The sequence below is a fragment of the Crinia signifera genome, chromosome 1, assembly GCF_055691185.1.
Source record: "Crinia signifera chromosome 1, ASM5569118v1, whole genome shotgun sequence".
Lineage (NCBI taxonomy): Eukaryota > Metazoa > Chordata > Amphibia > Anura > Myobatrachidae > Crinia > Crinia signifera.
In genome coordinates this window covers 6,618,096-6,634,166 of record NC_139217.1, presented here as the reverse complement: position 1 = coordinate 6,634,166, position 16,071 = coordinate 6,618,096, and the positions used below count along the sequence as shown (strand labels likewise).

The 16,071-nt window shown below is 42.8% G+C and overlaps 1 protein-coding gene across 1 annotated transcript; it reads right to left on the bottom strand.

Annotated features, from left to right (window-relative positions):
• Window positions 1-5,737: 5,737 nt before the first annotated feature.
• On the bottom strand, window positions 5,738-11,576 carry LOC146059741 (uncharacterized). The gene is made up of 2 exons (XM_083172262.1): window positions 11,043-11,576; window positions 5,738-7,490 (listed from the first exon to the last, which is right to left on the bottom strand). Exon 2 carries the CDS (start codon window positions 7,469-7,471, stop codon window positions 6,080-6,082), a length of 1,392 nt encoding a protein of 463 aa, XP_083028388.1. The 5' UTR covers window positions 7,472-7,490; window positions 11,043-11,576; the 3' UTR covers window positions 5,738-6,079.
• Window positions 11,577-16,071: the final 4,495 nt, after the last annotated feature.

The window sequence follows — 16,071 nt, the reverse complement described above, 5'->3', positions numbered from 1 at the left end:
CAACACTCATACTGTAATGCTACACACAGTAATGACCATTTTACATACAGTAATGCTACACACCATACTGCCCATGACACATTATGCCAGGGCTTGACCAATGTTTGTAAAACAGGGATAATAGAAAATGTGCGTTCCAATGGTGCACGTCAAAAATTTACACCGTAATGCCGATTACATGTCACACAGCCAATACATACTGTAGTACTGTATACCACATGCCATAATGCCCATTACACGTTATGCCACACACCGTAATGCCCATTGCACTGCAAACTGTGATGCCCTCACTGTGATGCCCATTACATGGTACACCTCACACTTCGTAATGCCTATTACATGTCACACAGACATTACACATTATGCCTCAGACCGTGATGCCCATTCAACATTAAGCCTCACACCGTGATGCCCATTACACATTATGCCACACACCATGATGCCCATCACACATAATGGTACACACAGTAATGGCCATTACACTGAATGCTATACACTATAATGGCCATTACACATTAGGCCACATACTGTATTGCCCATTACACATTATTTGACACACATTATGCCACACACCGTAATGCCCATTACATACTGTACTGTACAGTATTATGCCACACAACTGCGGCTTACCTACAGTGCATTCTCATTGCTAGATGTTACATGCTTGATGCCAGGGATTTATTGCTCGATGCCAGGGATTACAGTACATCTTATTGCCCTGGTCTACATGCTCCATTCCAGGTGTCTCATGCTCGTTGCCAGAGGGTGTGAAATGCTAATTGCCAGGGGGGTGGGGTGAACTGCTCATTTCCAGGGGTACTGTAACATGCATTTTACCAGGGGTTCCATGCTACCTGAGAAGGGGGTGGTTAAATGCTAATTGACAGTGGAAGTTTCATGCTCATTGCTTGGGGGCACACTGCACACACTTTCGGAAAGCATTAAGCACTCTTCGTATCAGATACCTGCCGGAGCCGCAGCCTTCTTCCTTTTTAAACTGCATTCCCACATGCCAGAGCCACAGCAGCCTCCTTCCCTTTTGAGCTGCTGCCATATGCTGCACGTCATTTTTGTAAAGCCACCCCCGCCCTATTTACAGTACTAAGAGTACGGTAAGTTTATTAACAGTAAACAGCACTTGTTCTCATTTTTGACATTTTCCCACAGTGACTCCGATTGCAGACCAGGGCACCCTTCCAGCCCCCACCGCCTCAGCCGCTCCGTCTGAGAGTAAGTCCTGTCATTTCTTTATTGAGTTTGTGTTTTTTTTTTCTTTCTCTCCTACTGTACAGTAATTGTGTCTTCTCTTGGCGTGCCATTGGCCCACGCTGGTAGCGTGGGCCAATGGCAGCCTAGCGCAGCCCTGCGTAGTCAGCGTTGTGTCCATGTCAGGGGGGTGGGGGTGGAGCGTTGCGCCAAGGCCTCTGATGCACAAAAGGAGGCAATTGCCACTGGCAGTACTAGTGTACATCCGGTACTGCACTGGCAAATGCCTCCTTTTGAAACAACCACTATCCAGGGCAGCCGCAAGCAGGGAATGCGCAGCGGTATGTGTCCTATCCACTGTGGAGCAGAGTGGATTTTCTAAAGTACAGTATGGCGGGCGCAGCACTTTATAAAATTCAGTCCACGCCTTTTTGTAAAGCCACCCCCGCCCTATTTACAGTACTAAGAGTACGGTAAGTTTATTAACAGTAAACAGCACTTGTTCTCATTTTTGACATTTTCCCACAGTGACTCCGATTGCAGACCAGGGCACCATAACAGCCCCCACCGCCTCAGCCGCTCCGTCTGAGAGTAAGTCCTGTCATTTCTTTATTGAGTTTGTGTTTTTTTTTTCTTTCTCTCCTACTGTACAGTAATTGTGTCTTCTCTTGGCGTGCCATTGGCCCACGCTGGTACCCTGCGGGCATTCTACAGGCCCCCCCACCAATTGTTAATGTTGATTTATTATGACCAAAGGACAATAAGTGAAAAGCCTAGGTTACGTATTACAGTATGTCCGTAACCAGCGTACCTTTTATACCTACAGTAGGTACGTGCGAACAAATCGTGGCGCAGCGTAGCGTACCTTTATTGTGTATTATACACCAAAGAACCAATACCTTAATAATAGATCCCTTCGCAGTACTCTGTCTCTAATCTGCGAATATACCTTAAAGGACAGTGTCCGTAATATACCTTATCGCTATATGTGAATAACAGACGAGACCACAGTATACTGTAGAAGTAAGGAGATAGAAACTCCGTAAATGATGTATTAAAGTCCCTAATGGACAAAAGGGGGTTACAGGAATAGGAAATAACAGGTACTGTATAACAAGTAATACAATAGTCTAACAATGAGTATAATAATCAAGCTCTGATAGGGGAAGAAAAACAGACACAGGATACAATCAGCCAACAATACACCGTTACACGTTATGCCACACACCGTAATGCCCATTGCACTGCAAACTGTGATGCCTTCACTGTGATGCCCATTACATGGTACACCTCACACTTCGTAATGCCTATTACATGTCACACAGACATTACACATTATGCCTCAGACCGTGATGCCCATTCAACATTAAGCCTCACACCGTGATGCCCATTACACATTATGCCACACACCATGATGCCCATCACACATAATGGTACACACAGTAATGGCCATTACACTGAATGCTATACACTATAATGGCCATTACACATTAGGCCACATACTGTATTGCCCTTTACACATTATTTGACACACATTATGCCACACACCGTAATGCCCATTACAGTACATACTGTACTGTACAGTATTATGCCACACAACTGCGGCTTACCTACAGTGCATTCTCATTGCTACCTGTAGATGTTACATGCTTGATGCCAGGGATTTATTGCTCGATGCCAGGGATTACATCTTATTGCCCTGGCAGCAGCCTCCTTCCCTTTTGAGCTGCTGCCATACAGTATGCTGCACGTCATATCGCACACTTACTGTACTTTACAGTAATAACCATACAGTAACTAGTGTATTACAAGTAATAATAATAATAATAATACTACAGTAATAAAAACTTTATTTTTAAAGTATATTTTCTCATTTTTCCACAGTGCCAAGGGTACAAGAGGACGAGGCAGCCTCCACCCCTCATCCAAATCCGCCCATGGATAGAGGTAAAGTACAGTACAGTATACTGTAGTAATAGTAATGCTTACTGTACTGTAAAGTACAGTATTCAACATGTACAGTATTTCTGTTCTAAAACTGTACATTGTTTGTTTGTTTATTTTCACAGAAGAATTAAGAAGAGTGGTGCAAATGCTGCAGGGGATAATAAATCACATTTTCAATTTATTATTAAGATTAATATAATTTTTTTTTTTTTTTAATAAAAAATTTATAACAATCATTACTGTCAGTACGTTTCATTACAATTTGAATCATGTGTGGGGACTTCAAATACAGTATAATAAAAAATAAAATAAAAAAAACACAGCACATTAATTTAAACAGGACAAAGTCATACAGTATTTTAGGTACAATAATTTAAAGTACTGTTGGTCACAACAAAGCTTCTTGCAAGGCGTGGCTGTCCTTTGTTCTCGGTCCCAAACTCGCTTGATTTTGCTCATTGTAGAGTGGCATGTGGTGGATAAGGGTTGAAGAAAAAAGAATAGCATTAGTACTGAATGGTCACAAGGGTTTCGGGGGGGGGGGGAAACATGTTGGCAGGGGAAGGGGATGGGAGAGAGGGAGAGAGATACAGTAATGTACAGTAAGATCATAAACGTACTTTTTTTCCATTTCATTGCCAGTCCTTTGTTCTCAGTCCCAAACTCGCTTGATTTTGCTCATTGTAGAGTGGCATGTGGTGGATAAGAGTTGAAGAAAAAAGAATAGCATTAGTACTGAATGGTCACAAGGGTTTCGGGGGGGGGGGGGGGAAACATGTTGGCAGGGGAAGGGGATGGGAGAGAGGGAGAGAGATACAGTAATGTACAGTAAGATCATAAACGTACTTTTTTTCCATTTCATTGCCAGTCCTTTGTTCTCGGTCCCAAACTCGCTTGATTTTGCTCATTGTAGAGTGGCATGTGGTGGATAAGGGTTGAAGAAAAAAGAATAGCATTAGTACTGAATGGTCACAAGGGTTTCGGGGGGGGGGGGGAAATGTTGGCAGGGGAAGGGGATGGGAGAGAGGGAGAGAGATACAGTAATGTACAGTAAGATCATAAACGTACTTTTTTTCCATTTCATTGCCAGTCCTTTGTTCTCGGTCCCAAACTCGCTTGATTTTGCTCATTGTAGAGTGGCATGTGGTGGATAAGGGTTGAAGAAAAAAGAATAGCATTAGTACTGAATGGTCACAAGGGTTTCGGGGGGGGGGGGAAACATGTTGGCAGGGGAAGGGGATGGGAGAGAGGGAGAGAGATACAGTAATGTACAGTAAGATCATAAACGTACTTTTTTTCCATTTCATTGCCAGTCCTTTGTTCTCGGTCCCAAACTCGCTTGATTTTGCTCATTGTAGAGTGGCATGTGGTGGATAAGAGTTGAAGAAAAAAGAATAGCATTAGTACTGAATGGTCACAAGGGTTTCGGGGGGGGGGGGGGGAAACATGTTGGCAGGGGAAGGGGATGGGAGAGAGGGAGAGAGATACAGTAATGTACAGTAAGATCATAAACGTACTTTTTTTCCATTTCATTGCCAGTCCTTTGTTCTCGGTCCCAAACTCGCTTGATTTTACTCATTGTAGAGTGGCATGTGGTGGATAAGGGTTGAAGAAAAAAGAATAGCATTAGTACTGAATGGTCACAAGGGTTTCGGGGGGGGGGGGGAAATGTTGGCAGGGGAAGGGGATGGGAGAGAGGGAGAGAGATACAGTAATGTACAGTAAGATCATAAACGTACTTTTTTTCCATTTCATTGCCAGTCCTTTGTTCTCGGTCCCAAACTCGCTTGATTTTGCTCATTGTAGAGTGGCATGTGGTGGATAAGAGTTGAAGAAAAAAGAATAGCATTAGTACTGAATGGTCACAAGGGTTTCGGGGGGGGGGGGGAAACATGTTGGCAGGGGAAGGGGATGGGAGAGAGGGAGAGAGATACAGTAATGTACAGTAAGATCATAAACGTACTTTTTTTCCATTTCATTGCCAGTCCTTTGTTCTCGGTCCCAAACTCGCTTGATTTTGCTCATTGTAGAGTGGCATGTGGTGGATAAGAGTTGAAGAAAAAAGAATAGCATTAGTACTGAATGGTCACAAGGGTTTCGGGGGGGGGGGAAACATGTTGGCAGGGGAAGGGGATGGGAGAGAGGGAGAGAGATACAGTAATGTACAGTAAGATCATAAACGTACTTTTTTTCCATTTCATTGCCAGTCCTTTGTTCTCGGTCCCAAACTCGCTTGATTTTGCTCATTGTAGAGTGGCATGTGGTGGATAAGGGTTGAAGAAAAAAGAATAGCATTAGTACTGAATGGTCACAAGGGTTTCGGGGGGGGGGGGGAAATGTTGGCAGGGGAAGGGGATGGGAGAGAGGGAGAGAGATACAGTAATGTACAGTAAGATCATAAACGTACTTTTTTTCCATTTCATTGCCAGTCCTTTGTTCTCGGTCCCAAACTCGCTTGATTTTGCTCATTGTAGAGTGGCATGTGGTGGATAAGGGTTGAAGAAAAAAGAATAGCATTAGTACTGAATGGTCACAAGGGTTTCGGGGGGGGGGGGGGGAAACATGTTGGCAGGGGAAGGGGATGGGAGAGAGGGAGAGAGATACAGTAATGTACAGTAAGATCATAAACGTACTTTTTTTCCATTTCATTGCCAGTCCTTTGTTCTCGGTCCCAAACTCGCTTGATTTTGCTCATTGTAGAGTGGCATGGGGAGAGAAGAAAAGAGAATAGCGTTAGTACTGAATGGTCACAAGGATGTCAGGGGGGGGGGAGAGAGAGATACAGTATGTTGGAAGGGGATGGGAGAGAGGGAGAGAGATACAGTACAGTAAGATCATAAACGTACTTTTTTTCCATTTCATTGCCAGTCCTTTGTTCTGTGAGTACAGTAGATGCCAGTTTGAAGAGACGTCTCCAGTTGCTGTGCTACAGTAAGCACGTCCAGCGTGTAACTCTGGGCATCCGTAGCAATCCATTTATAGTGTCCTTTATCTTTGTACAATCAGCCTTTGTAAGCTCAAATTTCCCCATGAGCCGTGTCACTATATCGAGGCGCAGATTTTCTGGGATTGCAAATTTATTACGTTGCCCATCATAATTGACCCGATTGCACCAATTCTTATACAGGTCAAAAGAAACATGCTCTTGGAAAATCTGTTGTGCATAACGGTGCATTTCCATCTTCGCTGCTTTAAAGAGAGTGTTGACACCCTCAGCTGTGATGACTTTGAGCGGCATGTCAGGCAAGGAAATCCCCACAGCGCACAATTCTTTGGGTATGATTCTAGGTGTTCTTTCATGTAGAGGTGATGTTCTTTGATGTTGAGGTAAGGTTGCGACGATCATATTTCCAGGGGACAATTGGGATGATGCAACCATTGCAGTGTCCATGTTGTTAGAGGCTTGGGATGGTGCATTGTGTCTGTCAGCCAACCAGTGAGATGTCAGTGGGGTACTTGTTAAGTTGGTCTGACGTTGTTGTGTATCTGAAGCATTATGTGTGGCAGGCAACCAGTGAGATGACACTGGTGTTGTGTCCATGTTCACCAATTCATTTGGTAAAACAGTTTCTGTGTCCATGCTAGGGCTGGCCAATCGGTTGGATGAAGCTGGTGTCATCTCCAAATCAGAAAAGTGGAAAGATGTGGTTGGTTGGGTCATTTCCAAGTCAAAATCCTCTGTTTCAAATGCATCAGGGCAGTCAAATTGTGATTGTACTGGATTAGATGTTGTGGGTGTAATGGGTGGCCCTGTAGCAGCTTGCCATTGTTTGGCTTGAGCAAGCATGTCAATCAGACCTCCTGACAGCACTTTAATTTGTCCTGTCAGTACATGAATTTCCGCTTTCAGTTCATCCACATGTACAGACAGTCCATTGTTTTGGGTTTCCAGGTGGGTCATCTTGCCCAAAATGTCTCTCACCAGCCCTGTGCAGCTACATTGTGGTGGGTTGTGATCCAGAAAGTTAAGTTTCCTACGGGACGGTGATTGAGATTTTTGTTCCAGAGGTGTAATGTGAAGCTCCAAAGGGTGCAAGTCATTATCTACGGGAACTGACACATCTGTCACTGTGTTAATGTCTTGCTGTGCATCAGTGTTAATGTCTTGCACCAGACAGTCATCGTGAGATTCTCCTATAGTCGCGAACAAAGACTTGTTCTTGGCCTTGGCATTTTTCCGTAGTTTGACAACAGGAATATTTTCTTTTCCTGCTTTCTTCTTAACGATATTATTTTTAATGTTTGGCACTAATGCAGCCATTCTCTTGGGACATGCAAGTGTAGGTTCTCCAGAATAGAATTTTTTTGTTTTCACCATCTTCAGTAGGCAGTGCACTCTACAATACACAACAATAAGATTCAAGTTAATACAGTACATACTGTACAGTACAGTACATTAGTTACAGTACAATACAGTAGCATACAGTATTGTATTATGGTATTACAGTAGTGAAAATTACAGTAGGTACAGTACTTGTGACTTATTTGGGCGCCTGATTTTCTTCATCGCACCTAAAATCGCGTCAAATTGCATCGCATACAATCATACAATTGACCCCATTTTTTATTGTATTCCCACCCTGATGGCTAAATGCCCCCATTGTTAACGCCACCCCACTTGCGCTCGCCACACTATATAAAATCAACTCCACGCCGACGTGGATTGTGGGGGTATGAAAAGGTCGGAGGACGCGTAACGCCGCCGCTCGCCACGCTTCGGGTTGGCGTTGATAGTGGGGTGGCGTTAACAATGGGGGCATTTAGCCATCAGGGTGGGAATACAATTAAAAATGGGGTCTGGGGGGCCATTTCACATACTGTATGAAACAGGCATCTGGGTACATCTGTACATACTGTACAGTACAGTATTAAAATCGCATCAAATCGCATCGCATGCAATACAATAGCATACAATGCAACAGCAATTTTCTCTTCAAAGGAATTTCAAGGGAAATCGCATCAAATTGCATGCTTAGGGTACTGGCATACAATTTCAACATTGGCTGCCCAGATACTGTAAGTCACAAGTACCGAAAATTATGTGACCGTACTGCATAGACATGAGCTTTTTTTTTCAATAAAAGGGATGAAGCGATAAACAAAAGTACAGTACGTTAACAGATGGGGCTTAGACAGACAGACTAGGAGGGGTGGAGGCAGGGGCGGGCTGGGCCGGGGGGCAGGATGCCATCTGCCCCCCAGGCCGCTCTGGCAGGTGTGCTGCGGGCCGCGCCGCCGCGCCCGTTTCTGAGGCCGCATTGCCGTTTGTTTTTTTTTTCACTGCCGGCGGCCATGTTACTGTGGTTTTTTAAATGATGTCTGAGGCCACAGCAACATGGCCGCCGGCCTCCACGGCTACGTGGAGGAGGGCTCCGGCCGGCAGCCTGTTCCCTCTTATCCCCAGTGGCAGTCGGCAGACGCTGGGTGCGGTGTGGACGTCATGACGTTGACGCCTCCCACCCACGCGTCTGCACTCAGAGACTGGAGGAAGGCTGGGGCCGCCCGCAGAGCAACTCGTGGGGGACGCTTCAGGAGGCCGCAGAAAGGGGAACAGAAATTTGTGGAGCCGCAGCAGGACAGGAGGAGCCTGGTCGAGGATAAAACACAGGATAGTAGTAAGTTAACATGATCTAAAACGACATACAGTATCTGTAATAATGCAATGACACCACAGGCTGCTCCCCCTGTATAATAATTTGTGTCATGGCATTACTATTAATAATAGTAATGCCATGACACAAATTATTATACAGGGGGAGCAGCCTGTGGTCATGGCATTACTTTTATATTATACAGGTGGAGCACCCTGTGGTGTCATTATTATTGTACAGGGGGAGCAGCCTGTGGTGTCATGGCATTATGCCATGACACCACAGGCTGCTCCCTCTGCATAATAATAATGCCATGACACCACAGGCTGCTACCCCTGTATAATATAAAAGTAATGCCATTACACCACAGGCTGCTCCCTCTGTATAATAATAATGCAATGACACCACAGGCTGCTCCCCCTGTATAATAATTTGTGTCATGGTATTACTATTGTTACTGTATATTATACAGCGGGAGTAGCCTGTGGTGTCATTGCATTATTATTATACAGTACAGCAGGAACAGCATGTGGTGTCATTGCATTATTATTATTATACAGAGGGAGCAGCCAGTGGTGTCATGGCATTCATTTTACTGTATATTATACAGGGGGAGCCACCTGTGGTGTCATAATTATTATTGTACAGGGGGAGCAGACTGTGGTGTCATGGCATTATGCCATGACACCACAGGCTGCTCCCTCTGTATAATAATAATGCCATGACACCACAGGCTGCTCCCCCTGTATAATATAAAAGTAATGCCATGACACCACAGGCTGCTCCCTCTGTATACTGTAATAATAATAATGCAATGACACCACATGCTGTTCCTGCTGTATAATAATAATGCAATGAATTAATAAAAAATGTAATAAAAAAAATAAAAAAATAAACTGGTACAGTATTCTGGTTCTCCGGATACCTGTAATCTAGTATTACTGTACAGTAATTACTGTACAGTATTACAATACGAACACCCACAGCTAGGGGATTTTGTACACAGCTAGGGGATTTTTTACACAAACAGTATGACTGAGTCTGCGAAATAGTCTATTAATATGCGCAAAAATCCCCAAACTGCGAAAAAATACGTTACTACAGTATACAGTATTTACAGTATTACACCAACAGTATTTACAGTTGCACAGATTATACGAGAATACCCATAGTAGCAGCCTGCCAGTAGTAGCCCACCCTAATAGAGTATTGTCATCGCTAGTCGGGGATCTGCGGCCTATACACACCAGGCAATTTTAACACGTACAATATTCTAAATGGCGCTACAGTATCTCTACTGCACTGCACTGTACTGTATGTGGCATCCATGTTGATCCCTAAAATGGCGGAAAATCACGACACCACGTGATCCTATTGCTGTGACTACTTCAATTACAAGTACAGTATGCGGGGAAAAAATGCCAAATGATCCGTTATTTACGGTATTACAACAATATTACTGACAATACCCCAATCCAGGATTTATTACACATTATACGGACAATACCCATAGCGGCAGCCTGCAGTAGCCTAATAAAGTATTCTCATCGCTAGTCGGGGAACTCTGGACCATACACACCAGGCAATTTTCAGATGAAAAACGTTTAGTGTGTACTGTATGATCCTCAAGAGAATCATGCACTGTTCATTATGGTACTTACTGTATGGTACAGTACCTGAAGCAGAAGTGCAGTAAGGGGGAGGGAAAGTTGATCCTGCCCTCGCAAATGTAGCGGGGGATCTGCGTCCCATACACACTAGGCAATTTTAACACATTGTACAATATTCCACATGGCGCTATCTCTACTGCACTGTGCAGCCATCTCGATTCCCAACATGGCTGAAAATCACGATACTGTATCACATGTGCTCCTATTACTGACTGACTCTGCGAAACAGTCTGTAAACATGAGAAAAACACCGGTCCCCTCGTTTGAGGAAAAAATACGTGTTTTACGGTATTACACCAATGGTATTACGAAGAGAACTAGTATTTAGCAGCCTACAGTAGCCCACCCTAATAGAGTACTGTCATCGCTAGTCGGGGATTTGCGGCCCATACACACCAGGCAATTTTAACACATTGTACAATATTCTCAATGGCACTTGTACAGTATACAGTATTCTGCACCGGGTGCATTTGAACAGTAGGGAAAGAAGGGAAACATCTTCATTCAGGGAAGGGTGGGAACCGAGCGCTTCCGCGCAGGGACCGTTTTGTAGTGCTGCTTACTGTATACTGTAATGCAGCAATCAGTGAAATGTACAAATGACTGTACTACTGTATAGTGTACTTACTGCTCCAGCGAGAAGATACAGTAGTGTTCTTGCGGAAGGAAGGCAGTATGATGGTAAAACGGTAGAAACACGAAAGCAGCAACAACTTGACTTTGGATTCAGCAGAATGAATAGTCCAGGTGTACAGGTAGAATCTCGTGCTTGTATACAGGCAAGAGATGAAGAGACGATCCGTAGCAATTCTACACGGTTTAGATGCAGAAAAACAAACTGGATTGTTTGACAATTTTAATGTACTGTAGCTGAATTTATGCTGGCAGAGACAAAGGAAATCCTTCATGAAGCTGATAGGTGCATTTGAATTATGTACAATTACCAGCGAAACAAAAAGGCAGACTGAAATTAACATATGACTGCAATCAACATCTTATTGTCTGAGGTGTCGGTCTGTGTCTGAGTTTGGAGAAATCTATTGTTGCTGAAAAAAAACGTTCTCTGTAGCGCAGTACAGTATGTACAGTATGGGTATTAACTATCGTTTTTGTTTGTGGAAAAGTCCGAAAGATTTTGATAAGCACCAACTACTGTAACTGTATTAGTTTAAAAAAAAAAAAAGAACGTTTAAAAAATAAAAATATAATGTAACCAACTGAGGATCGAACTACTGATACTGAGATAGTGAAGCCGTGCCTCTACCCGCTAGGCCACTATTGCCTGTGATTTTACTGCTGGCAGATGGTTAGCATGGCTTCTGCACCAATCAAATACAGTTCATGACCATCCAGTACGTCACTGCGGCTGCGAATAAAAGAAAAGAACTCTGTCCGTAAAGTAAGGACAAAATCCGTAGTGTAAAGTATGATACTGTAGGTCCTCAAATAATGTTTTAAGTAGTCATCCAGCAATAGCAAAGGTTAGCATGGCTTCTGTACCAATTACATAAATGACCGTACGTAGCTGCTTCTGCGAATAAATACAAAACAATCTGTCCGTAAAGTAAGGACAAAATCCGTAGTGAAAAGTGGCTGGTTAGCAATGGTTAGCGAATTTAATCCCGAAACACGGTCCTCAAGGCAAGGAGTTTTACCTGAAAAGCTAAATCTATTTTGCGAAAAAAAACGTTTAAAAAATAAAAATATAATGTAATCAACTGAGGATCGAACTACTGATACTGAGATAGTGAAGCCGTGCCTCTACCCGCTAGGCCACTATTGCCTGTGATTTTACTCCTGGCAGATGGTTAGCATGGCTTCTGCACCAATCAAATACAGTTCATGACCATCCAGTACGTCACTGCGGCTGCGAATAAAAGAAAAGAACTCTGTCCGTAAAGTAAGGACAAAATCCGTAGTGTAAAGTATGATACTGTAGGTCCTCAAATAATGTTTTAAGTAGTCATCCAGCAATAGCAAAGGTTAGCATGGCTTCTGTACCAATTACATAAATGACCGTACGTAGCTGCTTCTGCGAATAAATACAAAACAATCTGTCCGTAAAGTAAGGACAAAATCCGTAGTGAAAAGTCGTGGCGGCCACTGTTTTGTAGAAGAGATTTTTACGCATGCGCTGTACTGTTTGGGAAAAGTGACATCTGGTGGTCAATGAGTGCAAGTGCAGGTTACATTTACAAGATTACGTTACGTTATAACGCGATCTATAACGGGACTATAGCGCAAGGAGCAGGCGCGATCCAGGCGCGATTTGCATGGCGCACTGTATGCGCAACGCAGCCACGATGTACCAGGCCATAACTGTAGTCGTTGGCAGATTGCTCTGCCTCCTGAACTCTGATCCCCTAGTCCCTAGTACCATTTGGTAGGTGGGATTCTCTAGTTTTTAAATCCATTCAAATATAAGAAATCTATTTCTGAGAACTGGAGATATCTGCAGTCAAGCAAGCTGTCCTCCCACCAGAAAATTATAAATAATAAGCCCACTCCACTATACACCCCTCCACTGCATATTAAACGTCCTCTACCACCCTGGAAGTTATGTATCAGAGCCCCTTCATTCAGCCCAATGCCCCCTTCTCCCACCTTATCTCCCACCATCCGTGCAGTAAAGGGGTAATTAGTGGAAATTACTGATCCAGGCCCTACATGCTGAGCGGTTGATATAATACCCCCTACCACCTGCGGGACATCAAAGCTTTCCCCACCCCTACCGCTGGAGGATCCATAGGTGCCCCAATACATTGCTATGCCCAGGGGCCTACGCTGGTGTTGATGCCCCTGTATGTATATATATATATATATATATATATATATATATATATATATATATATATATATATATATAGGGGTTCGGGAAGCGGCACTCTCACGGACTTGCAATAAAGATTGCAAGTCCGTGAGAGTGCCGCTTCCCGAACCCCTGTCTACTACCCCCGGTGTGCACCCCGGCAAGTTGTCTCCTGCATTATTCATCCACGGAGTGCCAGCGTATTGTACTGTATATATATATATATATATATATATATATATATATATATATATATATATATGTATATATATATATATATATATATATAAATGTTTTATTGTTATTATTATTTATATACATTTGGTCTATCTATAATATTTTAACTGATCCAGCATATACTGGCTCACCCAAGTGTCCATCTCCGTGCTTTGCTCCGCCCCTCTGGAAACCCCCTTCTGAAAATCCTGTGTTTGCACCTGTATAAATATATATGTATGTATGTATGTATATACAGAGTAGTACCCGCACTCGCACTTACCGATGGTCAACGTGAGGGGTGCCCAAAAGGTCACACCACGGTGTGCCAATTATAATCCAAAAAATCCACTAATGGAAATGAGCACTCGCCTCCAAGTTTTCAAGATAAAAAAACTTTTTTCATTTATTCATCAACAGAAAAAAAGATTTTTAGGTTTTACACATACCAAGTCAGTTGTCAGTTTTTCCAAAAACTGTCCCAACGTTTCGATCCCAATCCAGGATCTTTATCAAGGGGAAGTCACCAAAATATCACAGCCTTTGAAGGGAAAATGGAGTCAGCAGTCCAGAGGTCCTTCTGCTACAGTGAGCAGAGACCTACTGAGTAGCCGCCCTGTCCCGGGTTTATATGCACAGTTAATTGACAATCATTAATGCAAAGCCTCCTCCCCGTGCCGACAGGTGTAACAGCTCTAGAATCAGGAGTGCTTCCTGTCCATGACACGCAAGCTCCGCCCAGCCCTGTGGCTGGTGGAGCGCATGCCATGTCACTTCAGTTACAGTGTCGTGATAGGTGCTGGGCTCCGGCTGGGGGCGGTGTTAGCTGTCCGTACTATATATATATATAAAATACCTTTGATAAAGCTTGTTCCAAGCGAAACGCGTCAGGTGGACACCTATCTTTGGAAGCAGAAGCAGGAGCACTGGCTCTACCAACCTTTTTTACCCATTCAACTGCCCGAACCAGCCTAAAAGGACCAGAAAACCAGCACCATCTAAAACTCCAAGTGGCAAGCCCCACTCCACGCTCTACTTACAAGGGACTTTGGACATATCAAGGGAAATTCCACTCCATCAGGATCCATTCCCCCTCAAGTGAGCAAAGTGGACGGTAAATATATCTACGCAATATTGCTCTGGTTACAAAGGCGGTCCCCCAATAATACCAATCTAGGCAATATAGGAACGGACAGTTACTCCAGTTTATCCCAATTCTGCTACCATACCCATGCTTTTTTTATTTTAATATTTTATGTATATGTGTGGCCATGTGGCCTATTAAATTGTGATGATCTTTTTTACATAAATTTGTGAAGTCAATCCAACTGCCAATTGGTTTTTATTAATTTTTAAATTTTCCAGCGCTGCAAATTTTTTTTTCTTTTCCCATTGTCTACATCTTCAGGTCTGACAAACCTGAATACATTGCAGCTGCTCTTGAGTGAAGCAGGTCACACCCAGCGCCCCTAGGGTATTCCTCCCTTGCCATTCCAGCAGGAAGAGGAACCCTACTCCCTTTTCAACGTTGTTTATTATAGTTATGAAACCTTGTAAATAAAATGTTTCAACCACAGGGGTGTTTACAAGTTACACACTTCTGTATACAATTAGTCATATAGCAACTCATGCAATGACTTTTCGTCAGACGCCTTACAAACATTGCGACTAAACGGTCATTACGTTTTGTATTAGTACTAAATCGGGACAGAAATTCATCATATTTGTAGTTTTTACACATCATAAATATAAAGTAAATAAACTATTGACCGCATACATTACTTGAAAAGCCTTGTAATCGTCTGTTTTGGTGACAAATGTTTTTTGAATTAAAATATAAAAACTTTATGATATTCTTTGGGAAAATGTCACTGTACAGTGGTAGACCGTAAGAATCAAAGAAATAGCAAAGCCCCCTTCATTAAAATAAACGGCCAACCAGTGTTCACCGGGCTGTTCACTGCTATTGATTACAAACGCACAGGGATAATGCGTCAGTTTATCGGTAGGTAACATATCACAAGCGTAAGTTCCTTTAAAATAATGATGCATACTTGGTTCCACATACAGAATACAATTTATCTGTAGCCTGTTCATTTTTAAGGTTTATTATAACGTAATGATAATTGTTAAAATATACGATAAAATATTAAAATAGTTTATTCCACCTATAGATAATCATACAACACATCATGCCTTTGATTAATTTAATTTAAATTATATCAAATAACGCATACATTATTACGTTGACTGTCCGATCCATCGCTTCTGCAAAGCGACATTCGGCTCGTAGGTTGCCAGTCCTTGACAAGGAAAGATGTTTGCCGCATTCCTGCTCCGGTGACAAATCAAAAGCAAATAGCGTGTAGCCATTGAGATACTCTTCACGGTCAATCAGTATACCGGCGTCACATTTCTGTTTATTTGTGATCTGTATGAGCGACATATACTCTCTTACAGGAAGCAAAAATATAAGAGAGCGCTTGGATTTGAGGGATATATTGGGACCAGTCTATGTTATAACATATAGATACAGACAATAAAGGTTCAATATTAAAAATAATTTAATAACCAATCATAAAGGTACCGGCCGATACCGAACAAATAACAATGCAATAAAGATAAATCACAA

Bases quoted from the DNA above. Each gene is read 5' to 3' on its own strand.
- LOC146059741 (XM_083172262.1), bottom strand. From the start codon at position 7,471: ATGGTGAAAACAAAAAAATTCTATTCTGGAGAACCTACACTTGCATGT.